Source organism: Acomys minous (assembly GCF_964271855.1).
Source record: "Acomys minous genome assembly, chromosome: 16".
NCBI lineage: Eukaryota > Metazoa > Chordata > Mammalia > Rodentia > Muridae > Acomys > Acomys minous.
The window spans coordinates 58,078,143-58,102,966 of NC_140498.1; the positions used below are offsets into that span (position 1 = coordinate 58,078,143).

A 24,824-nucleotide genomic window follows, 5' to 3' on the forward strand; every position below is an offset into this window, starting at 1 on the left:
CGCACGCCTGTAATCCCAGTACTCAGGAGGCAGAGGCAGGCGGACCTCTGTGAGTTTGAGGACAGCCTGGCCTACAAAATGAGTTCCAGGACAGCCAGGGCTACACAGAGAAACCCTGTCTCAAAAAATAAAATAAAAGACTGACAACATCACAAGCAATGAAACAAAAGCTTAGTCCTTCTTGGAAGTGTAAAGACCCTGGGGGCAGGTCTGACTTGCTTAGGAAACTCCGCACATACCCTGTGACTCAGCCCTTCCACGTTTAAGTCCTCGCAAGAGAAGGGAAGTACAGGTAATGGGAGCTCCTATCTATAATCACCAAAGACAGACACAGTCCAGTTGTGTGTCTGTAAGGGGCATGTTGTCATGGGCAGCTCGAAAGCAACTGCAGGGACACACACTGACATGCGTCAGAAACAGACGGCCCTCCAACCTTCGCTGAGTGGTGAGTGGGGGGGCGTGGTGTTAATCCCAGCACTCTCTGAGTTCAAGTTCAACCTTGTCTAAATAGTGAGTTCCAGGCCAGCCAGGGCTACATCATGAGACCCTGACTCAAAGAAAAACCTCAAAAACAAACAAAAAATCTTGCTAAGTAAAAGGAGCCTCTCGCAAAAAGCTGTATATTCTGTCTCCACGTCTAGACAATACCTTAGAACGGCCACAACTCATCTGTGAGGATAAAAGCAGAGACTTCCTTCCGGGTTGCTGGAAAAGGTGGTAAAGCGGAAATTGACACAGAGAGTGTAAATGATAGTAACCCTCAGGGGTGACTGACTCTCTAGACAGACACATGGGGAAACCGAGGCAGCCTGTCTCAGGACTCCCATCAAGACACTAGCCACTGACTCCCTAGCTGGCACCTGGGTGACCTGGGCACCCTCTCGGAGGGCTCAGAAAGATGCCTGTGTGTTCCTCATGATTATTATTTTATAAGTTTTGTTTGCCCCTGCCTCGGTGACATGTATCCTGAGCGTGTGACCTTATGGCTGTCTGAGGATTTCTAGGTGTCACCACCTACCTGAGAAGATACATGGCAGAGCAGGGTCACTCTGCTCGTCAGTGTGCTTCTTTCTTTGGGACTGTCACAGTTTTCCTCGTAAAGTCTTCAGTTATATCACCCTTTGCCGAGGCATGGCTCTTCTTTAGGGACAGGAAAAGGAAGTTTCCCAGTTTCAGGTTCCACGAACGTGGACTTAGGGATCAGACTGGCCAGGGTTTGAGTCTCATCTAGACCCTTTCAGCCTGACCTTTAACCCCTAAGAGTCACCTTCCTTCTGTAAAAGGACAGTACGACTTCATCAGCTTGCTCACAGGAATGACTGCATGAAGGGATGCTCGAGAAGGCCGGAGAAGCAGCTGGTGCGGAGTCCAGCGTGTGAGCTTTAGCCTGTGTCCCTGGAGCAGCACCCGAGAGGTGGGGAACTGCAGTGCAGCCCGGTCTGGGGAACGAGGAAAGACCGGGGCACAGCCTGGCCTGGTGCCCATGCCCCACACCTTACTCACCTCCAGCACAGTCCTTGACTTGCAGTTTTGGGAAAAGTCGATATGGTGCCCTGTCTTGGAAGTAACCAGGCTCTGGCCTACTAAATCCTCACGTGTTTCTGGCTACCGACAGTGGCTTAGATTGCCTCTGGGACCCAAGTCGGACTGAAGCTTAAGTCTGGGAGGCGGCAATGTTGTGGAAGCCGAACAAGGGCTCTGGCTCTGCACTCCAGCCCTGCACAGCTTGAGTGTGCACGCGCACAAGTCAAAGGAAGCAGAGCTGGCGAGTCAGCCACACCTAGCCTACCGGCCAGTGTTACCCAGGCCTCCCATTGAGAATCGCACACACACTTACTCAGCAGGCAGTGTGCTCACGGCTTCCTTCACACCCCATCTTCAGTATGCATCTGTGGCTCCGCCCATGTGCACACGACCTCGTCTCTTGTTTAATCTTGTGGGCAGGGTTGGGCTTATTGAAAGAAGGGACTTTTTTTTCCTGCTGTGCACGGTGTCTCTGTTCTGTTCAGGACATTAGCAGAGCCATAGAGGATTGGCCAGTGTTTGAACTGTAGCGTGTGACATTAGCATAGAGTAATATGGTGCTGCAGAGGTGGCGCAGCAGTCAGGAGCCTGTGTCGCTCTTGCAGAGGACCTGGCTTTGATTCCAAGCACCCATATGGTAGCTCACAACCATCCATAGCCTCAGTTTCAGAGTGTCCAACAGGAACTCACATGATGCACATACACGTGTACAGACAAAACATTAATACACTTAGAATACAAATAAATAGATGTAGCTGGACTGGGGTGTCTCACGCTGTAATCCCAGCACTACTAGGGAGGCGGAGGCAGGCAGATCTCTCTGAGTTCGGGGCCAGCCGGGGCTACACAAAGAAATCCTGTCTTGAAAATAAATAAGTAAACAAATAAATAACTAAGTCTATAAAATGTTTAGATAAACATTGGGTTCCAGAAGCCTAGCATGAAGACACTATTGAGACAGTTCAGTACTCTTTTTACACGCTGGTTATATGGTAACTGATACTTGTAGACACACTGGATTAAAGCATCGTTGCGTGTTACAGTGGAGACCATCTGGTTCTTCTTAACGTGGCTACTGAAAAATTTACATTGTATGTGCCTCACATTATCTTCCTCCCGTGCTGCTGGCTAATTAAAGTCTCTGTACCAGGCTAGTCTCTGTGAGGGGAGGGACTGTTGGCTTAGGCAGAGTAACCCTATCTCCAAGCTTGGTGCCCGGCCTGCAGCATATAATCAACAAATACTTGGTGAATGAGCTGTGAGTGTTCTGGCGCTTAGCTTTGGTACCTGCCACGTACCCTGCTAGTTCACTGATAGGAAGGAAGAAGATAAAGTGGTCTGAAGAACACATTCCATGACATGTTTTCTTCATCCCGGCGTTTCCATGGAAGCAGTACCCAAAAGATTGCCACGGGATCTCGAGTAGTCGTCTTCAGATGCTGTTTTCTCTCATAAGCCAATGAAAGTTTAAATATTTGGATAGATGTTTCTTGGGTTTGAAGTTCAAATTATAAAAATTTAGTTTGAACAAAAACTGTTAAGTACTCATTTTCCTCCTGTGTTTGAGAGAAACTTTCTATAAAAATAATTTTCATTGTTTTAATTTTTATTACCTTATATTGTAATAATTGGTTTTGTTCCAGTGTTTTCATGCCTGTATTTAATATATTTTGATAATCTCCACACCCCTTCCCTTGTCCCCCTCCACTGACACTGATCTGTCCCCTTCCTAGGCAGTTCCCTCCCGCTTGCGTGTCTTGCTGGTTGGTGCCCAGTGGGTTCCTGAAGGCTGCTTACAAAAGTGCCCATGCAGCAGTAGCTTGCTGGGAAGCAAAGGGCCTGCCAGAGACAAGCACCAGCGCCTCTGTTTGGTGCCTTTGTGCTCCCATCTTTTCTCTCTTCACTTGTTCTTGCTGCCTCCTTTTCCTCCTCTTCCTCCTCCTCCTTCTCTTCCTCCTTAAGGTTTTTTTTCAAGACACGGTCTCTGTGTGTAGCCTTGGCTGTCCTGGACTTGCTTTGTAGACCAGCCTGGCCTCGAACTCCCAGAGACCCACCTGCCTCTGTCTCCCAAGTGCTGGGACTAAAGGCGCACGCCACCACGCCCGGGTCTTTACTCTGTCTTATGAGTCCTTTATAAATACACGTTGCCAGTTGACCTTTGCATGGTTAAGACACAATTGAAGGTTTGTTAGGAGTACAAATTCAGATTGCATTGGAAGATCCAGGGAGTGGTGTGTAATCACTTATGTGTATAACCTGGAGCCACCTACCTGAAAAGACCAGACGAGATTCTAGATGGAGAGTAATTAAAGGTAGGTGGCCATGGAGTATGGTTTGTTCTAAATGGGGAAACACAGAGGTCTCTTCTGACTGATGTCTGCATGTGCAACACCTACAAAAGCCTTAACCCTGGCTAAACCCTCTTTGCAGACCCTTTTATGTATGGAGGTTACATTCCAATCCTTATAAAAATTAAGTGCCTTGATGCAAATACAAGTGAAGAGATTGATCAAATGTTCAAAATTTGAGCCGACACCCAGTCTTAGTTCATTCAGACTGATTTTGCTATGTGAATGCAGAAACAGCTATTGGAATTCTGTGATTGTAAAAAGAAACGTCAATTCCAGGGGGCTGGAGAGATGGCTCAGCAGTTAAGAGCACCGTCTCCTCTTGCAGAGGACCCAGATTTAACTCCCAGCACCCACATGGTGGCTCACAACTATCTGTGACTCTGGTCTATGATGTTCTCTTCCAGCTTCCGTGGGCACCAGGTATGCACATGGGACACAGAGGTACTTGCAGGCAAAACACCCATACACATTTTTAAAGTGTGTTATTTAAAATAAGCAATGTCAGTTCCAAACGCTCTAATTTATGACAGCAAAAATTTAAAAACAGATAAAACTGTCAAGAGTTCCCGTGAAACTAAGAAATGAGGTCCTTCTAGCATTGTAGCCTTTGTATAAATAGGAGTAAGTGTGTCATTTCTTCTGAAAACTCACCTCCCAGATCCTAAAAGAAACAATTTGCCTGTGGGTTTGCCATCCAGTTATTTATGTGAGATATATATGTATGTATGAATGTGTATGTGGGGTACTTATGTGTTATAAAGCATATCATGTGCAGCCTCTGTTTGTATTTTTTACCGTTGTTTGTATAACATGTCTGTCCCTGTGTGCGCGAGTCTGTCTGTGTGTGCCTATATGTGTTTATGTGTGTGCATGTGGGAGTGTGTCAGTGTGTCTGTGTGTGGTGTGCATGCGTGAGTGTTATGTGGGTATGCATATCTAGTGTGTTTGTAACCTCTGAAATCAGACTCCCTGATCTGAGTCCCGTTTTCATGGCTCCTGGCTTGGGATCTTAGCAAGCTTCCTCTTAAATTTCCTCATTTGGACAAAAAGGAAGAGGGTGACAGTGACCCCAGCATGGGTTATCATGAGGGCTAACCCTGTGACCTCATCTCATCAGGCCTGTCCTACAGAGAGTGAGCACTCAGTAAATGTTAGCTCCTCAAGTCCACCCCTTTAAGGGGTTCCCCAGATGGGCAGGAACCTAGTCCCCTGATGTCACTGCCAGTAGAGGTGGGATCTGCATGCTCGCCAGTCAAGCGTCTTTAGCTATCAAGCCTCTGCCTTGGGGTGTGATCTTCACTATTGCGGTAAGGCAAAGATCACTCTAGTTCACCCGAGAAAGTCTTCCACGGCAGGGCGCGTCCACCCACAGCACTCAAAGGGAGGCCGGGAGTTACTACTCTACAGGAAGCTAAGCTAGTGACTGGCTGTTGTCAGAGTAGCCATTGCCCTAACTCGGCTTTCTCATTCTCCCGTGTTTCCCTCGCTGTCTTGGCAAGCATGCAGGCAGGTTCCTTTACTCTGTTCGCCTCCCTTCTCTCTGATTCTCTTAGTTGGAAAACCAGTTGTTTGTCATATGCAGTGAAACAGAAACTAGAAAGGCCTCAAGGTGGCCTTAAAGGGGTCAACAACATTGGCTCTTACTTTTAACACATCACTCTGTACTGAAAATAGAGTGAGGCAATCAAGGACTCCCTGAAGCATCCCAGGCATGGGACGGGGCCGACTGAGCCGTATGGACAGAGCTGAGCTAGTGAGAAGTGACTCATTTTAAATGTATGTAAGACAGGTCAGCATGATGATTTGCTGATGGCAGGAGACGGGTCAAGGATGACTCCAAGATTTTTGGCCTACACAGCTGGAAAGGTAGAAATTGAGGGTCAGAGACAGACAAGTTTGAAAGAGCAGGTTTAAGGGGGTGCTCCGGTTTAGATGTGGGAAGCCTCTGAGAGACGCTGGCCCGACAGTTAAACCAACAAGTCCAGTGCAAAGAAGAGGGCAGATAAAGACCGCATCTTAGGAGGCAGTTCACAGACCGCAGGAGCGAGCGGTCCTCAGGCGGAACTCCCTGGAGATGAAGTAAGAATAGCCACAGTGGCGCGACAGCGATTAGGAGCATGTGACCTGGAGACACCAAACACAGGCCTCCCCTGCAGAAGGACATAATCAGTTGTGTCAAATCTTGCAGACAAGCCCAGTTAAATAAGATTAGGACTGAGGGTTAAGCAATGGATTTAGCAACCTTGACACAGAGTTTTGATGGTGAAAACAACTCCTGGAGAAAGGTCAAGAGAGACTCAGGAGAGGAACTGGGGCAGAGAGGATTCTACCCTGCGGAGTAGGTAGAAGTCTCAGGCTGTGGAGCGGTGAGGCCTCTAGCCTTCTTCCTTGTCCCCATCTGTGAGCAGAGCCCAGCGGACCTTGCTCCTCCCCTCACGAAGCCTTCCTCATGCGCGTCTCTGTGTTCAGCGAGGGAGCGCAGCTCTTGTTAACTATCCTGTCCTCATGGCTAGCTGTTACTTCTAGCTCAGTGTTCTTCAACTTCTTTTTTCTGGTCAGTTAAGAATGTTCACCTCTCAACAACTTTGAAAATGAAAGTCCTCTCCCTCAGGGCTGCCCTCCCCCCTTCCCCCCACCTGCCCCATTCCCCCCCCCCCTTCATTCCACCCCGACTATCTCTGGAGTGTTAGGCCTGCAGTAAGTCTCCAGTCTATGCAGAGGTTTGCCACCACAGCACATGGCTTGTTTGGGGTCATGAATGTCATAAATGTGGACAGAAGTTGAATGGCCACTTCTGCCCTTCCTTCCTGGCTTTTTTCTCCTCAATTCTGCAGAATTTATTAGTCCATCCTGTTCAGTTTTTGAACTACCTTCCACTCTTTTGTGAGCACAGTACAATTACTTCCTGTGGACAAACTAAAAACCAAACCCAAACAAACAAAAACAAAAACAAAACAAACAAAAAAAAAACACCTCAAATAACCAGGCCAGAGTAAAAAGAATTTATATTACAAAAACTACCCTCTAGTTAGTGGTTCGCAATCCGTGGGTCTCAAGCTCTTTGGGTTATTTACATTACAATTCTTAACAGTAGCAGAATTACAGCTGTAAAGAAAAAAGGAAGTAATTCCCTGGCTGGGGTCACCACAGCATGAAGAGCTGTGTGAAGGGTCGTAGCAGCGTCAGGAGGTTGGGAGCCAGTATCTAGGTAGTCAGCACAATGTTGATTCCCATGAGCAATGTATGTTTTTAACTAAGCGCTTCAGTCCTGCTTGCTTTTGTGTTGATACCGGTAAATCTTATCCTTGAGAACTATCTTTCTGGAGCTGGAGAGATGGCGCAGAGCACAGGCTGCCCTTGCAGAGGACCCAGGTTCGAGTCCAGCACTGACGTGGCAGCTCATAGCCGTTTGTGACTCCAGTTCAGGGAACCCAGTACTCTTTTCTGACCTCCACCGGCACACCAAGTACATGTGGTGCACAGACACATAAAAGAACCCAAGTAACTGTCTAGCTGCCTGTTTTGCTGGTTATTAATTCAAAAGAATTTTAACTGAGCGCTTTTCTGACTGCCCTGGCGGCCCTTCTTGGATTCTGTCTTCCTTGCTTTTGTGTGTTCTGTAAGGGCCGGGCACACGGTCTAGCGGTAAGAGCATGCGCTTAGGAAGCACCCTGAGGCCCTGGCCCCACACCCAGCATTGAAAACATGTCACAGCCAACGTGTTTTATTTATCTCCACCACTGCCCCACCTCAATGTAAACTTCACAAAGTCAGGAGCTTTTTGTTTTTTCAAATCTTTATCAGTGCTGAAGCAGAAGCCCAGGAGTCTGGTCTGGGAGGGGTCGTTGGAGACAGATCTTGCCTTCTTCCCTCTTAAAGTAGCCTTCAACTTCAGCCTTCCCTGAGCCGTGCTGGCACTGATGGTGTGTGCACCACAAAGGCTCATTTTGATTTTGAAGATAACCTTGTTTGTAAGCTACCCAGTGGAGCTGTCAAAAAATTAAATTGATGCAGTCATTTGTGAAATATAAAACCTAGAGGTTTAATGGGCTCTGAAAATTGGGAAATTAATATAATTGAGGGTGCACGCAGCCTCTGTAGTTGTGGTCTGACAGCAAACATTCTATCTCCGACCATGGAGCATTAGTCACGTGTGTTTGGAGAGGCTGTGTGTGGAGTGTCTGCATGGATACTGACCTGTAACATGGGGAAAGGTTTACTCCCCAGCAGCACAGGACTCTCATTCAGAGTAAGTGCCAGGCTTGCAGGGTCCCTGACCTGAGCCCTTGGCTGTTGTGGGGGATCACAGTGATTCCTCAGAAGTCTGGCCCAAAGCTGTTGTGATCTGAAAATTCTCATCTGTATTAACCTGTAACTGGGGCAAACTGAATAGTGTAAGTCTGTTCTTTTAATTGTCGGTGTTTGATTCACTTGGAAAGCCGAGATATTAAGTTACATTTGGCATAAATAGGGTAATGAAGTCTTAAAGAAACTGTAATTACTACTGATACCGTCACAGTGACCCCCCTGACAGCTTAGCTCCACCTCATGTGCAGAGAGGCAGCGCCCTGCTGGCTCCTCTGTGTATGTTGGGGGCAAGTACTTTTTATAGAAACCCATCTACTTATGGTACACCCCATCACCTGTGTCACCTTTGGAGATGGATGTGGCTGTGTCTCCTGCAAAGCACCTTAACTGGGAAGCAGGGAAGAGACGTAATAATAATAATTAATAAAATAATAATAATTATTATTGTTGGATTCTTTTTTTCAAGACAGGGTATCACTATGTATGTAGCTTTAGCTGTCCTGGAAATCATTCTGTAGACCAGGCTGGCCTTGAACTCACAGCGTGAGCCACCATGCCTGGCAGAGAAAATTACTTTTGTTTAAAACATGGAGCATCTTACTGCCGTGGTGGAAATAACTGGTGTGTCCAGTTGTGTACCCCTCCACTCCTTAGTATGTGGTACTCCTTAGGACTTGTGAAAACAGGAACTTCCAGCGACAATAGACAAATACAACAGAGAGAAGCCCTACATGGCGGGACCTAGGTCAGTGCTGTGGGGAGCACGGCAGTGGACAGCAGGAGAGAAGAGTGCTCGGGGTCCTAGGTCATGGATCTGTGAGTGACAGTGCTCTAGGTGAGAGTGGGCTGGTAAAGCCGTGAGTCCAGGGGGACAGCGCAGCTCCCCAGTGCTCCACCACCCTCTCCCATCAGGTGGTAACCCTGAGATGCTGCTCTATGGCAATGAAAAGACTGTACGCCATCCCTGCTTCACAGGAAGAGGCCAAGATCTGCAGGAGTTTGAGTGGCGTGGCTGAGTGGCGTGTCGGATCAGTGGCTAGTGCGTGGCTGAGTGACATGTCGGATCAGTGGCTAGTGCGTGGCTGAGTGACATGTCGGATCAGTGGCTAGTGCGTGGCTGAGTGACATGTCGGATCAGTGGCTAGTGCGTGGCTGAGTGACGTGTCGGATCAGTGGCTAGTGCGTGGCTGAGTGACGTGTCGGATCAGTGGCTAGTGCGTGGCTGAGTGACGTGTCGGATCAGTGGCTAGTGCGTGGCTGAGTGGCGTGTCGGATCAGTGGCTAGTGTGTGGCTGAGTGGCGTGTCGGATCAGTGGCTAGTGCGTGGCTGAGTGGCGTGTCGGATCAGTGGCTAGTGCGTGGCTGAGTGGCATGTTGGATCAGTGGCTAGTGCGTGGCTGAGTGACATGTCGGATCAGTGGCTAGTGCGTGGCTGAGTGGCGTGTCGGATCAGTGGCTAGTGCGTGGCTGAGTGACATGTCGGATCAGTGGCTAGTGCGTGGCTGAGTTTTGAGCCTAGGGCCCTAACTCAAAGCAGCGCTTTTTTAAAATGACTTTTCCTGCTTTGGGTAATTTCAAGGGTAAATTCAAAATTATGAGAAAAGCCTTAAAAATGATTCAGCAGCCACCCGAAGATCGTATCTAGAGAGTTTCTTCTGGGAGTCAAGCATTGAAAGCTGTCATCTGCTCAAAGGAAACAGGCAATGGTTTGATTAGAATTTGAGCCCTCGCCTTTGAGTGCCTTATAAAGCAGCATTTAAATACCTGTATAGCACCCCAGCGGGCAGCAGCAGTAAAAGCAAGGCAGTGGGCACGACAGCTCCCTCCCCCACCCTCGCTGCTTGTCTATTATGTGATGCTGGTGAGGCTGCGGGCATTCTCCCAGGCATTAGGAATGCCGCTATTCAGCAGGCTGGCAAGGCATCCCCTGGGAAGGAGCCATGTGCTGTAGGCTTCTCTGCAATAGCGTTTTTTCCACAGAGACTTTTTTGTGTTTTGTTTTTCCTCCTTAAAGTCAGGATCTAATGTATAGAGTGAAGACTGGCTTCAAACTTGATTTTAGCTAAGTTTGACCTTGGGCTCCTGTTGTTTTTTAACAAAATCCCAGCTGTTCAATTTTACCAACAAAGACTCAAGAGCTAAACCCTGGGGTGAAAGCCTACTACCTCAGAGAGGCAGAGAAAGTTCCAGGTGTGTGCTAGGACTGAGCCACACCGCAGCTAGAAACAGGTTTTTCCAGTACATAATAAGCTCAGGCTCACAGTGTGATCAACTGTCCTGCGGCAGGCTCCAAACAATCTTTTTTTCAAAGATAACACAATTGCCGCTGGGAGGATAGTCCAGTGGTTGAGAGCACTTGCTACTACTGTTGGAGGACCAGATCCAGTTCACAGTGCGCACGGCGGCTCACAGCATCTTAACTGCAGTTCAGGGGTCCAGAGCCCTCTCTGGCCTCTGGGCACCAGGCACAGTGTCCTATACATACACAAACACACACACACACACACACACACACACACACACACAGGCAAAACCCAAACACATAAAATAATAAATACAATTCTTTAAAAGAGAAATAAAAATGATAAGCATTTCTGTATTAAGTTGCTGTGGAGTGGACTGGTAAGATGGTGCAGAGGCTCTTGAGAGAAAGCCTAATGACTTTAGTTCAGTGCCCGCCCATATCCAAGGGTGGAAGGAAAGACCACTTCTGGAAAACTCCTCTGACCTCCACTCACATGTTGTGGAACAGGTGCATCTGTGTACTCACACATGTGTGCTCACGCATGTGCACGCACACAGAAATAATGGCGGTGACAAAGAAAATGAAAATGGTTTAAATTGCTGTGGAGCATGTATGTGATCAGTACTGCTTAGGCACAGCTGCTGGTTCCAGATGGGAGCTGAGGCTCCAGGGTGGGTGTTTGGTAAGCGTGGTGAGTGCAGGAATGTGTTCTGGAGCGACGGTGTTGCCCAGCTGCCATATCTGGGCTTTAGTTTCATAGTGTCTAGTGTCCTGTTCGTTTAGTTTACTAATTTTGTAGGTTATTAAACAGGGATACATCTAACAGCAAGTCAAAACTTGGGAATAAGTCTAAAGTGATTTTTTCAGATATGTGAAGTGATCTCTCAAATATTGCAGAGTGGACAGGAGATGAGTAGCCGGACGCACCGAAGTGAGAAACCGTCCAGGTGGAACTGTTGAGACTTCCTTTTCTGATGTCTCCTGCTTCCTAGTGTCTGTGTTAGGAGTCAAAGGTAGATAAAGGGCAGAACTTATGTGAAGCTCCCGTGTAACGTGCTAACTGCTTGTTTACAGCCCAGGGCGCAGATGCTCCTGTAGGCGTGAGGGAGCCCTTCAGGCTCCCTAGGAAGGCCTGCCTCAGCGCTGTGGTTCACTGTTACTTAGCTGACGTGATGTGTGAGGCACTTACTCACTATTTTGACACAGTTTCCGAGCTTCACGTCTGTTCCCCCATGACCCTGGGCGAGGGGTGGGAGTTGCATGGCAGAGCAGAAATGCTCGCCCTGTGGTGAGGAAGGAGGGACCAGGGCCGCGCCAGGCCCCACCTCGTAAAGGGCCTGCTGTCGTCCACCAGCACCATGCTGAGGGCCAAGCTTCACTGCATGGCCTTCGGGGACGCCTAAGTAAGATCTGACCTATAGCAGCGGGGCCTCTTCAGTTCTTACTCTTTTCCAGTGTGACGGGCCCTTCTGAGACTCCGTGGGTTCTGTCTGTCCCTTTTTTATCACCAAGAAATATTTCACAGTACACATGTGTCGCCGTGTGCTGGTGTGCTGGTCAGCTGTAGAAGAGTCTGTGGGTCCTTCCCATCGTCTGCTCTTGTTACTTAAACATTCTTGTGCAGGTTTGTGTGGGAAACAGGTGTTTAGCCTCTCTGTGGTGGTGCACAGGGACGTAGGCGCTGTGTTCTGTGGTGGCTGTGAGGTCTTTGGTTTTGTTTGTTTGTGTTTTAATATCCTGCCGAACTTCTGAGTGTCTGGAGGGATTCTGAGGTCGGTTTCACAGGCACTGCTTCCTGGAAGGCGGCTGTCAGAGCCCACGGCAGGGTGAGCTGGAGTGAGAGCTTGCTGTTGGTGGCACGGAGGATGTTTCTTCTCAGCCTGTGAGATAAGGGAGCAGCATTTGTTCTTTGTGTGTAAGCTGCAGGGTCAGCCTGAGTGTGTTCACTGCCCTGTGGAGGCACAAACACTTCCCCCTGAGTTCTTATATATATAGTCACCTCCCGTCTGAGTTCTTATATATATAGTCCCCCTATGCGCATATATGTGTGTATGTGTGTATATAGTCACCTTCCCAATGTTCTTATATATAGTCACCTTCCTCCTGTGCGCATATATGTGTGTATATACAGTCACCTTCCCCCTGTGTTCTTATATATACAGTCACCTTCCCCCTGTGTTCTTATATATATATAGTCACCTTCCCCCTGTGCTCTTATATATATACAGTCACCTTCCCCCTGTGCTCTTATATATATATAGTCACCTTCCCCCTATGCTCTTATATATATATAGTCACCTTCCCCCTGTGCTCTTATATATATAGTCACCTTCCCCCTGTGCTCTTATATATACAGTCACCTTCCCCCTGTGTTCTTATATATATATATAGTCACCTTCCCCCTGTGCTCTTATATATATACAGTCACCTTCCCCCTGTGCTCTTATATATATATAGTCACCTTCCCCCTGTGCTCTTATATATATAGTCACCTTCCCCCTGTGCTCTTATATATACAGTCACCTTCCCCCTGTGCTCTTATATATACAGTCACCTTCCCCCTGTGCTCTTATATATACAGTCACCTTCCCCCTGTGCTCTTATATATACAGTCACCTTCCCCCTGTGCTCTTATATATACAGTCACCTTCCCCCTGTGCTCCTATATATATAGTCACCTTCCCCCTGTGCTCTTATATATATATATATAGTCACCTTCCCCCTGTGCTCTTATATATATAGTCACCTTCCCCCTGTGCTCTTATATATATAGTCACCTTCCCCCTGTGCTCTTATATATACAGTCACCTTCCCCCTGTGCTCTTATATATACAGTCACCTTCCCCCTGTGCTCTTATATATATATATAGTCACCTTCCCCCTGTGCTCTTATATATATAGTCACCTTCCCCCTGTGCTCTTATATATATAGTCACCTTCCCCCTGTGCTCTTATATATACAGTCACCTTCCCCCTGTGCTCTTATATATACAGTCACCTTCCCCCTGTGCTCTTATATATACAGTCACCTTCCCCCTGTGTTCTTATATATATATATATATATATATATATATATATATAGTCACCTTCCCCCTGTGCTCTTATATATATATATATTCACCTTCTCCCTGTGCTCTTATATATACAGTCACCTTCCCCCTGTGCTCTTATATATACAGTCACCTTCCCCCTGTGCTCTTATATATATAGTCACCTTCCCCCTGTGTTCTTATATATATAGTCACCTTGCCCTGTGCTCTTATATATACAGTCACCTTCCCCCTGTGCTCTTATATATATATATATATAGTCACCTTCCCCCTGTGCTCTTATATATTTATAGTCACCTTTTCCCTGTGCTCTTATATATAGTTGCTTACTTCAGGCTCAATGTCAGGTTTTTTAGCTCATCATATGAGCCAAGAAGTAAAAATGGGGGGACTTACTGTTGTTGTTTAGCAAAACACATAGGAACCAGGCTTCCTTCTAAAATGCGTGTCTACAGCTGTAGAGCAGTGCTGCCTCCACTCCACCTTACTCAGGGAAGCTCAGCTGGCAGTGAAGCCAGTGAGCGCCGAGAAACACGGCTGCTCAAGATGGCAGGAGCAAGTGACAGTGAGCACTCAGTCCTAAACAGGGCCTTTACACCCCTCGTAAAGGCTCAGGGGACATTGCAGAAGAGAAGGGGAAAGCATGGAAGAGCTAGGGGCCAGGGAGAAAGGCTGGGAGTGCTGTCTTCTGCCTGACACAGCCAGCGCAGCCATGTTTTCCCAGCACTGTGCTCCCTGCAGTGGGCCTGCACAGGACCGAGCCTGTCAGCAGACTGTCAGCTGAGGATATGGGGCAGGTGCAGCCGCTGCCTTTAACTACAGGCCCACTGCTGAGCCACCCTGGCTCCAGTGGACAGACCCAAACACAGGTAGCCCTGGTTTAACTCGGGGTCACAGAATGAAGCAAAAAGACACAAATGTGGGGAGGACTAGTAGGGAGGGATGGGACAACAGAGGAGAGGGAGAGTAATGAGAATGCCTGACATTATCAACAAACTTAGTAAGAAAGGACAGTGCCTTTCCCTTCCAGGGAGAGGAGGTGCATAAGCAAACACACTGTATAGACGTTGTTAATGTGCAGGTGTGTAAAGAGGTCACAAGCACAATGGGGAAGGAGCCGCACTAAGAGGCAAGACTCCACAAAAGAGGGTGTGGTCGGGAGGAGGAGAGGAGGGGTATTCTTAGGTGTTGGAGATGCTGGCCTAAGGAACTACAATTGGTAGCACCTGGTGTTTGCCGGCACTTACGTATGTACACCATGTGTGTGCAGTGCCTGCAGAGTCTGGAAGAGGGAGTCTGAGCCCCTGGAGTTCCAGATGGTTGTGAGCCACCATGTGGGTGACAGGAACAGAACCCAGGTCCTCTGCAAGAGCAGAAAGGCTCATAGCCGCTGCTCCATCTCTCCATCTCTTCATTCAGCACGTGCTGAGCTCTTTCTCTGTGGTAGACCTCACAGATAAAACAAAGAACTGTCTTAAGTCTGTTTTCTGTGAGTATAACAAAATACCCAACGCTAAAAGCTTTACAAAGAAATAAAGTTATTTAGCTCATTGTGAAAGGCAGAAAAGGTTCAAGAGCAGCAGGCTTATGTGCTTGGCCCTGGTTACAGACAGCAGAGAAAGGAAGTTGCTGAAGTGGTAAGGTGAGAGGCCAAAGAAATTCAGGACCAGGCTTATTCTCAGATCCCTCACTTTCATGGGAACTAGCCAGGGTCCTGTGAGGATTGTGTTCAGCTCTTGCCAGGGTCTTTCTTCATTGCCCTGAACACCTTCCACTAGGCACCTCCCCAACACCAAAATGTTGGGACCAAGCTCTGAGCTTAGGCCTTTCAGGGACATGCAGACGCATGGCTTAACACTGAGCAGTGTGTAAGGCTCATAGTGGACTTACGCACACAGAGGGAAAGGCCTTGCTAGGCTGGCAGACTGGGGTGCAGTGAGGATGGGAAGGAACCAGGCCTGCCCTCCTCTGCACTGACCTCACCTCAAGAAACACTTCTCACATCACTTGGTTCACCAGTCACCATTTGGATCGAGGGAGAACTGGGGTTTCCTTCTCTTACTAATTGTAAGTTGTTAGCGTTGAGCCAGTGACAGGCCGGTTCTTATTAATAGCTAATGCTTACGGAGCACTCGGATGCACACAGTTCTGTATATGGGCGCCTTGTCACCCCCTGACAGGTCACTGACAGGTGGGTCAGTGGCCAGCAAGGACGTGACCCTACCAAGGCCCACTTGGGGTATATACCCCTAACTGCTTGCGCTCTAAGTTCAGTTTGAATGAGTGTTTATTTTGTGGCAATAAAGACATGTTTCGTGGGTGGAGATAATGTAGTTGCTATTATGTTAATTTTCCTCTTGAAAAGATTTTGTGGTAAAATGAAAATAAAGAACTAAAGATATTTAGGGACTTAGGGAACAGTTAAACATAATAGTCTTAAGATAAGTATTTTCTTAGTCATTATGTGGGAGGCTGGCAGTACCATATATTTTCTTGAGGAAAAGAAAAATTAGGATAAACACTACCACATCAAAGAAGAGCAAAGGATATGTGAATTTCATGCGGACTAGGTGGGAAAGCAGAGGCTGTAGGAGTTAGGAGTTAGCGGTGTTGCTTTCGCTCGTTTCATGCATGCTACGCTGACAGGAAGCTGCCATGTTCAAAGATGAGCAGGGCCGATGAGCTCCCACAGGATGCACTCGCTGTTTCAGGAAGACTGCAGGCAGGAGGCTGGCAGGTGTCTTGTGATTGATCTGACACTGGTCAAGCTCCTGCTGGGATCCTGCTCCCAATCCGCCCCGTTCTTGTTAGATCCCTTAGCAGGTGGTGTTTGTCTTTATCTGTTTATGTAGGAGCATTTGAGAGACGGTCTTCCTGTGTGCACTAGGCTGGCCTTGGAGCAGTCACAGGCCTAGCAAGACACCTTGGCTCAGCAGGCCAAGGTGTCTGTCCCCAAGCTTGGAAACCTGAGCTCAGTCCCCGGGTTCCACATGCTTAAAGAAGAAAAATGACTCCCACTACCCTTTTAAGAAATATTCCCCACCACAATGCCAAACAGAATTAAATGTGAGTTTCTCACTCTCGCCTATGCCCTTGACTTTCAGTCTTGGTGCTCATGGCGTGCAGTGTTTATGGTGGGCTCTGTAACTGCCCGTCACATCTCTGCCCCTCCTACCCACTGTGGCCACTCAGCACATTGGAGCCTCCGCCAGTGTCTGCAGAAGGAGGCAGAGCGCTGTTGCCTTTGGAGTTGAGTTCTTAACCCCTAGAGCCTTAGCAGGAGGGGCAGAAGGCCTTGGAGGTGAGCATCCTGCGGGCCCCACCCACAGGTGGAGGACGGTCAGCGAGGCACCAGGCGCAGCCGGCTGCTCTCGGTAGACAAGACCAAGTGGAGTGTGGACTAGCAGGACAGAGCTCACTCACAACTTACTCACTCGTGCTCTGTGTCTTGTAGCGTTTCCCTTTGGAGTCAGAAGTGTTTGGAAAGTTCACAGGGATGCTGTTTTTATTTGCAGTGGGATGTGTCTTTCCCTTTATGTTGTATAGGGAAAATATTCAAGTCACACATGTTTTGAAATGTATTTTTCCCTTAATGGGGAGCAAAGGTTTTCTTAAATTGACCAACAAAATTATCTTAGACTGTACTAAAGACACACAGCCCTTTATAAAGGCTATGGAGGGCTCAGCTCCTGCAGCGTGTGGCACTGGCAGCGCCCAGCCTTGGTGCAGTTGGCTGTCCTTACGTTCCTCTGGGTGACACACAGTGCCTTTAACTGAATCTTTTTCTAGTATTTTGTTGACCCTCTCAGCTATTTCAGTTGATACTAATTCCTTTTGTTTGCTTGTACTTGGCTTCTGTCAGGCCGACCCCCCTGCAAGTGCTGGACCCATGAGCCCACAGAGACTGCCGACTCACAATGGGAACCACCAGTGACGAGATGGTGCCTGTGGAGCAGGCCTCCGCTGCCTCCTCCCTAGATCCCCTGTGCTTTGAGTGTGGCCAGCAGCACTGGGCAAGAGAAAACCACGTATACAACTACCAGGGTGAGGTGGACGATGACCTCGTCTGCCACATTTGCCTTCAGCCCCTACTGCAGCCACTCGACACACCCTGTGGACACACGTTCTGCCACAAGTGCCTCCGAAACTTCCTACAAGAGAAGGACTTCTGCCCGTTGGACCGCAAGAGGCTGCATTTCAAGTTGTGTAAGAAGTCTAGCATCCTGGTCCATAAGCTCCTAGACAAACTGCCGGTTCTGTGTCCGTTTTCCTCTGTGTGCCAGGATGTGATGCAGCGCTGTGACCTCGAGGCACACCTTAAAAACAGGTAGGCGCAAGGGCGGCAGCACGGGCACTGACACGTATCAATCAGAGAGTGACCACAACGACCATCGCCTGCCACATCGGGTCACCGCGGTGCCTCGTGCCTGCAACCCCAGCATGGAGATGCGGAGGCTGGGGGTGGGCGCTTGAGGCCTGCATAGGCTACCTGATGAGACCCTGCCTCCAGAAGGAATTAAAAGACAACAAAAAGTAAAGCACCAGCAAGTACATGAACCAACCAAATAAGAGGTGCGCTAACTAAGTGGGGTTGGTCTGCATTTAGTAACATATTTCAAAACCATGAATGTGGAGGTAAGCAAGTACCACTTGGTAACTTCTCCTCATGCCATGCGGCTTAGACACAGGTGGGTGGCAGGCAATGGTAATGCTACATCCTTTCCATGAGGAAGTTGGCATCAAAAAAGAAACGAAATGTAAATATTCTTTTGTCTGTTTTATTTTCATAAGGAAAGGCCCAATACAAGGAAAAATTGTCCCTGAAGATAAGTATTGCAGCGTTCTGCATGGCTGGTCTCACATTGGAGTCATTTAATTACTGAAGATGCTGAGAGCCTGTGGGGCACAGCTCTGTGGGTTCCAGGCCAGCTTGCAGTTCACAGTGAAACCTGTTTCAAACAGAACAAAAAATAAAAAGAGTGGTAAAGGGTTAAATATACCAGGGAACACTGACTGACTGACAGTGGAAATGGCTGGGGTTTTTTTTTGTTTTTTAAGGGGAAAAATGATTGGCTGGTTTAATTTGCTGACCTGTTGAAGGAGTTAGGAAAATACATATTAGGAGTGATTTTTGTTCTAACAAACAATTGCTTAAAACGTTAAATAATTTATTTGTATGGTTAGGTGGTAAATCCTAAGTTTTTATTTTTTTAAGACTTGGCCTTTGAAACAAATTATATTACTCTGAGCCTGAGCTGGCACCAGGGCTCATTATAGGCAGTTCGCAAAGTTCGATCCTTAGAACCTGGGTGGAAGGAGAGAACTGACCCCCTCCCCTCACCCCCCACCCACACTCCGTCCCTCCGCCCACGCACATACACTCACTCCTGTCTGTAGGCTCACACGAGGTGACACAAGTACGTGTGTTGGTTTCCAAGCATCAGTTGAAACGACTTGTGTGGTGTGGCCATGTTGACTCCGGCACTGGCCTTGCACCTCACACTGCAGGCAGGCACAGAGTAGGTCTGGTGTAGAGTGACACAAAATCATGGCGCTGAAGGAGATGAGCCCAATCCATTCACCTCACAGGGCATGGAGATTTAGAGCTAGCTAGTGCATGGTTAGGCTTCACCTTTGCTGTGTCCACGTCGGTCTGCCATGGAGTCTGTGCTCTGCCGTGGGAAGCAGGCGCGTTTCATGTGCATGTCACTGTGCGTGTGTATTCAGTTCTAAGATGCCAAGGTTATAACGGGATCGCACGTCAGCCGTTAGAAGGAACTGAGCAGTGTGAAGCTGAGGTGTGGGCCTTGAGAGCCTCAGACTCTGTCGACACAAGCTGAGGGCGAGTGGCAGCAGGCTTGCTCAGCACGTGCAAAGTCGTGGATTAAAAGGTTTTTAAAACCTGAGAAATGTGGAGATTGACAGAGAAACTGCTTGTACCCAAGAGGATAGATACTGTTGGAAAAGCAGGGACATAGCTTTATGTTCCATGCCTCCATCACCAGCAGGCAGAATCTGAGAATCCACCAGAGACATGAATGTGCTAATCTAAGTCATGCCCAGTTGTTATGAGTAATAGTTTGGGCCTCTTTTTTTCCTGTAATACCTCTTTTTTTTAATTAGCATACCAAATACTAGCATGTGACATCTTCATACCAGGCTTCTTATTTGTCTATTACTAGTACATGCTCTTTTGTGTTGTACCAAATGCGATTCGCTGAACGACATCACCTGTAGCACACCTGCTCTTTCCAGTATCTTCAGCCCATCTTCCACGCCTAATGTTCAAAACGAGTGGAAATGAAGGTGCTTAAATTTGCAGGCAAGCAATCTGCACCCTTATGCCCTGGCTTCCAGCAAGATTCAGAACTGTTTTTCTTTGCTCCAGTTTTCCTTGGAAGAAAAGCACTCACTGGATAGGCTAAGAAGGTCTCAGCCTGGATAACCTCAGTCAACCTGTCTTTGAAGTCCACGGACTGCTGCCTCTGCTCTGGAGCTCAAGGAATTTCTCATCTCCCTCACTGCCACTCTCCTGCTCTGGGGTTTCTCTGTGGTGGTGGTGGTAGTGGTTTGCAGTGAGACGCAGTCTTCGGTTTGCCTCTCCCACACCTGGCTCTGTTGGGGTGGCCCTCTCCTACACCTGGCTCTTGGAGGTTTGGGGTCCTTTTGTTTTGCTCTGTGTGCACAGGTCCATGTAGAGCCAGAAGACAGCTTGGGTGGAGTTCCTCAGGCATCAACCACCTGTTCTTTTTTTGTGTTTTGTTTGCTTGTGTTTGAGGCAGTCTCTCTCGCTGGCCAGCAAACCCCAGGGATCTGCCTGGCTGCCTGGGTCAGTAAGCACAGCACCAGGATTATAAACGTGCGCCATCACTCCTTTGTTGTTTTAATACGGGTTTGGGATCTAACTCAGATTGTCTTGCTTGCAAGGCAAGCGTTTTCCAACGTTATCTGCTCACAGCACTGGTTTGGCTTGTTTGTCTCCAAAGAGCATTGCCCTACCTGGCCTGGAATTCACTTTATAGACCAGGCTGATCTTGAACTTTAGAGAGCCACCTGCCTGTGAGATTAAAGGCATGGCCATGCCTGGCATGCTTTTTGTTTTTGCTGATGCATGATTTTGTGTGTGTGTGTGTGTGTGTGTGTGTGTGTGTGTGTGTGTGTGTGTGTGTGTGTAGAGGTCTCCCATAACCAAACTGGCCCTGAACTCTGTACAGCTAAGTTAGCTTTGAACTGAGCCCCCTGCCTGCACCTCTTAAATGCTGGGATTATAGGCACATGCCACCGCACCCATCTTGGCTTTTTGTTTTTTAATGATCACTGAGGTCTGTTTATCTGGATATTTCATAATAGTGTTTTGAAGTACTTGTTGGTAGAACAAATTCAATTTATTTTTATAGGACTTAAGAATTCCACACAAATAAACTTAGTATTGCTGTTGAGGAAAAGGCTGAAAGCCTTTGAAATCCGATCTGAGTGTATTTGGACTATACCTCTGCAATTCAGTTGCTTTGTGATGTTGACTTAGCTGGGCTTAAAGTGTTGCGTGCATATTAATAGAACAGGGGTAAGGATGCAGGGTTGTGTGTGCACCCAGGATGTTAAACAGGGACTAGCAGTGCAGCTCCTTTAGCTTCAGTTCTGTGTACCAGGCCAGGGAGGGTGGCGCTGATCTGGGCTGTGGCGTGAGTTTTTCTGTCTGAGCTTGCTCTGAATCGCTTGCTCCTGTGTATTTCACATGTGAAATTCACCTCTCTAAAGTATATGCTTGGGGGGGGGGGGTGGCGCACACCTTTATCCCAGCACTTAGGAGGCAGCGGCAGGTGGATCGCTGAGAGTTCGAGGCCAGCCTGGTCTACATAGCTAGTTCCAGGACAGCCAGGGCTGTTACACAGAGAAACCTTGTCTCCAAAATAGATAAATAAATAAATAATAATAATAGTATGTGCTTTAGTGCCTGTTGTATATTCCCAGTACCAGTACCATGTATCATCTGGGTTCTAGAACATTCAGACAACTGGAAAGGGTCCTGAAACCCCTTAGCAGCTCGTTCCCATTCTCACATACCCAGGCTTTGAAGAAGCTGCCCTTTGCACTTTCCCATGTTTACTTTCTGTCAGATGCTTGTTATTAAGCTGGCCAGCCTCTTGTGAGCGTGGACCAAGTGAAGGTTATGTGCAGAGCAGGAGCCCCAGCTAAGGAGCTGCCTCCAGCACACCGCCCTGTAGGCAGGTCTGTGGGGCACTTCCTTAATGGGCAGGAGGGTCCTGGACTGGGTGAAAGGCAGGTTGTCTGCTTCGGTTCCTGCATCCAGTTTCCTGCCTCAAGTTCTTGCCCTGACTTCTGAGCTGTAAAATGAAATAAACCCTCTCCTTCCCAGTTGTCCTTGGTTGTTGTGTTTCTCACAGGAGTAGAAAGCCAACTAGGACAGAAATGCCTGGGCATGCAGGCACACAAGCCGCCAGTGCTGGGGTGTAGGCATGCACCCCCAGACTGACACTTTTTGGTCTTGTGTCTTGCAGCACTGTGTCCTTGAGATTGAACTAGGACCTCAGCCATGCTGGACAGAAGCCCTGCCCCTGGGCCACACCCCAGCCACAGGGTCTTGTCCTTTCTCCCTTTGCAGCAGTTGGCCCTTGCTGGCCTTTTCTCTGTGGACCCCCTTCCCTGCCTTAATTAGTTCGCTGTCTTCGGCCATCGTCCCTGCCCGGGGCTGCCATGGTCTGCTGAGCTGTGGCCATCCTGTTGAAGCATGGGTGTTCCTCAGGGTCTATCTATAGACTTCCTCCCCTGAAGCCGCCCGGAGGACGTCATGCTCCCATGTTGTCTGTGACAGCATTTTCGTGTCTTCCTGTTCTGTGGATGGTTTCCTGTTGTTAAGCGTTTGCTCTCCCTTGGGGGATGTGAGCATGCTTGCTTCTTCCTTTCTAGCTCAGACTTTTCCATGGTAAAGTTGACTTTAACTGTATTTCCTAGCTATAGGCAGGTGGTACACTCTGTGTCGAGCTGTTGGCTCAGCTTGCTCTGTTTATGTAGATCAGGCTGGCCTCTGCCCTCCCCTACCGAGTACTGGGATGAAAGGCTCGAGGTTACCCCTGTGGGTACATATGTGCTATGATAGAGTTCAGAGATTAACTCTTCAAAGGTTTTTTTTTTTTTTCATTTGAGATTACGGTCTCACTGGGTGGGCTGGGCTGGAATCTGCCTGCTTCTGCCTCCTACATGCTGGGAGTAAAGGTGTGTACCACAATACCTGGGTTTTAAAAATGTTGCAAGCGTGCATACAGAGTGCTGGGGTTCATACATGTGTACATAAATAGACAGCGTATGATAACATGTTACAGTTTGTTCTTATTCACACTCCTCCACGACTGTCCTCCCCCTGGCTCCCTCCCCCTGGCTCCTCCCCCTGGCTCCTCCCCTGCTCCGGTCGAGCCCTTTCCTAGGCCATGTGCTGCCACATCATCCACTACATGCCCATCCCCCCTTTAAGATCTCTGGCCGCCCCTTCATAACCTCCTATTACTCTGATGACGTAAATGTGCACAAGATTCTGCACGAGTGAGTACCGTACCTGTCTCCTGCATCCAGCTCATTTGTCATTATCATCTCGTTCTCAGCCATCTTTCTGCAGATGTCATGATTTCAGTTTTTCATGGCTGAGTAAAGTCTCATTGTGTATACACACCCTTTTCTTTTTTCATCATTGACGGATGTCTAGGCTGGTTCCGTTTCATAGCTACTGTGAATGATACACATGGAGGTGCAAGTGTCTCCACTCAAGTACACCAAAGGCGCGTACCGAGAGTAGTGGAACTGGATTCGCTTTCTCACTTGGTTTGGTTTTTTTGAGGTGCTTCAACACTGACCGCCTTCCCCCCACCACATCACTTCACAAATTTGTGTTCTCAGAGAGACACCAAGTCAGAGGCCCACACCCCTCGCTAGTGTTTGTTGCCACCAAACACTTTGGGTAAGAAGGACTCTCGGAGTCCTGTCTGACCTGGCCCTGGGTGGCTAAGGAAGCGCAGCACTTTTTTGAGAAATAATGGCCATTTGTGAGGGACTGTCTCTTCTTTTCATCAGCCCATTGATTCATCGATGAATTGAGAGTTTGCTGTTTAATGTTTGCAGTTACTTATGAAGCGCCTGGTGAAGTGTTCTTGGTAAGGCTTTTCCCCGTTGTGTAAGCTCTCCCTCATTCTGTCTCCTCTGCGGGGAGAACCTGCTAGCTCTGGGCAAGCCCGTCCATCAGCTCTTGGGTTTGTGGAACTCAGGTCTGAAGCCATCTTTTCTGTCACGTCGCTCTGCGGCCTCCACTCTTCCCCCTTTTGCAAAGTGGCTCTTGGATGCATGCCTCTGATTAGTCTACTTCTTTGACAAAGGCCTCGTGTTCCTTGATCTCATTTTCAAAAATACTTGCCAGGAGTCTGGAGTGCTGTGCAACAGTGCAGAATGGATGCTCTGCCATGCCCCTCCATCGCAGAGGGTGGGAGGCAAGAAACAAGGGAGCAGAGGTGTGTTTCCATGATCATCCTCTTCAAAACTTGGAAGCAGAATTAGAAAAAAACTCAGTTTCGGAGGGAAACATACTGCTTTCATTTTTCACTGAATCTGTCCTGAACGTTGTGATGGCGCAAACTTTGCAATTCTTAAGTACTGTCATTGAATGCATGACCCTCGGCATGTGGCCCTTGACTGACTCAGCAGCGTGTTCCACCCTTCATGCCGCATGCTACTGGTCACCTTGTCCAGCCAGGACAGGTCGGAGGAGTGTGTGTGCGCCCTGGCCTCTTTCCTGGAAGACCAGCAAGAGGAGCTTTTGTTCAAACGCGCCATTGATTTTGAGTGTCTCCCTCCCGTGTGTGAGTTCTTGCAGCTTGCCCCTGGAGACTCTGATTTTACAGGCTAGGGAAACAAACGCGTGTTGTCTCTTGCGTTTAGCATAAGGCAGATTGGCCGGGCCTTGCTGCCAATTGTAAAGCTTCCTGTATGTACTTGCCCGCCAAGTGCGGAGAGGCACAGTGGCACACTGACATGAGAAGCCTGCAGGTGGCCACCCATGGCAGAGACACCTGGAGCACTGTTGGGCCCAGATGTCACGCCTGTTCCTTCAGTACAGGAAGCCATGACTCTCACGGTGTTCCCAGGCAGCTGGTGTTTCCTGGAATATTGGCTTTTGGGTGGCGTCTGCCAGGTCAAGTAGTGAGAACTTAGTTTGGGCAGAGATTGGGATCAGAACCGTGTGCTCAGTTGTGGGTATTTTAGGCTCTCTAGGTGCATAAGCAGTTGCCATCCACTTGTTAAGGGGTACACTGTTAATTAAACCCACTCACCCCCTCATCCCCC

At 48.3% G+C, this 24,824-nt stretch overlaps 1 protein-coding gene across 2 annotated transcripts in view; it reads left to right on the forward strand.

Annotated features, from left to right (window-relative positions):
• LNX2 (ligand of numb-protein X 2) overlaps positions 1-24,824 on the forward strand; it is a 72,272-nt gene that overhangs the window by 18,679 nt on the left and 28,769 nt on the right. For both annotated transcript variants that reach the window (XM_084761748.1, XM_084761747.1), the window contains one exon: positions 17,341-17,805. In XM_084761748.1, coding sequence (XP_084617874.1) covers positions 17,396-17,805 — 410 coding nt within the window. In that variant the 5' untranslated portion in view covers positions 17,341-17,395. The remainder of the gene's footprint in view (positions 1-17,340; positions 17,806-24,824) is intronic.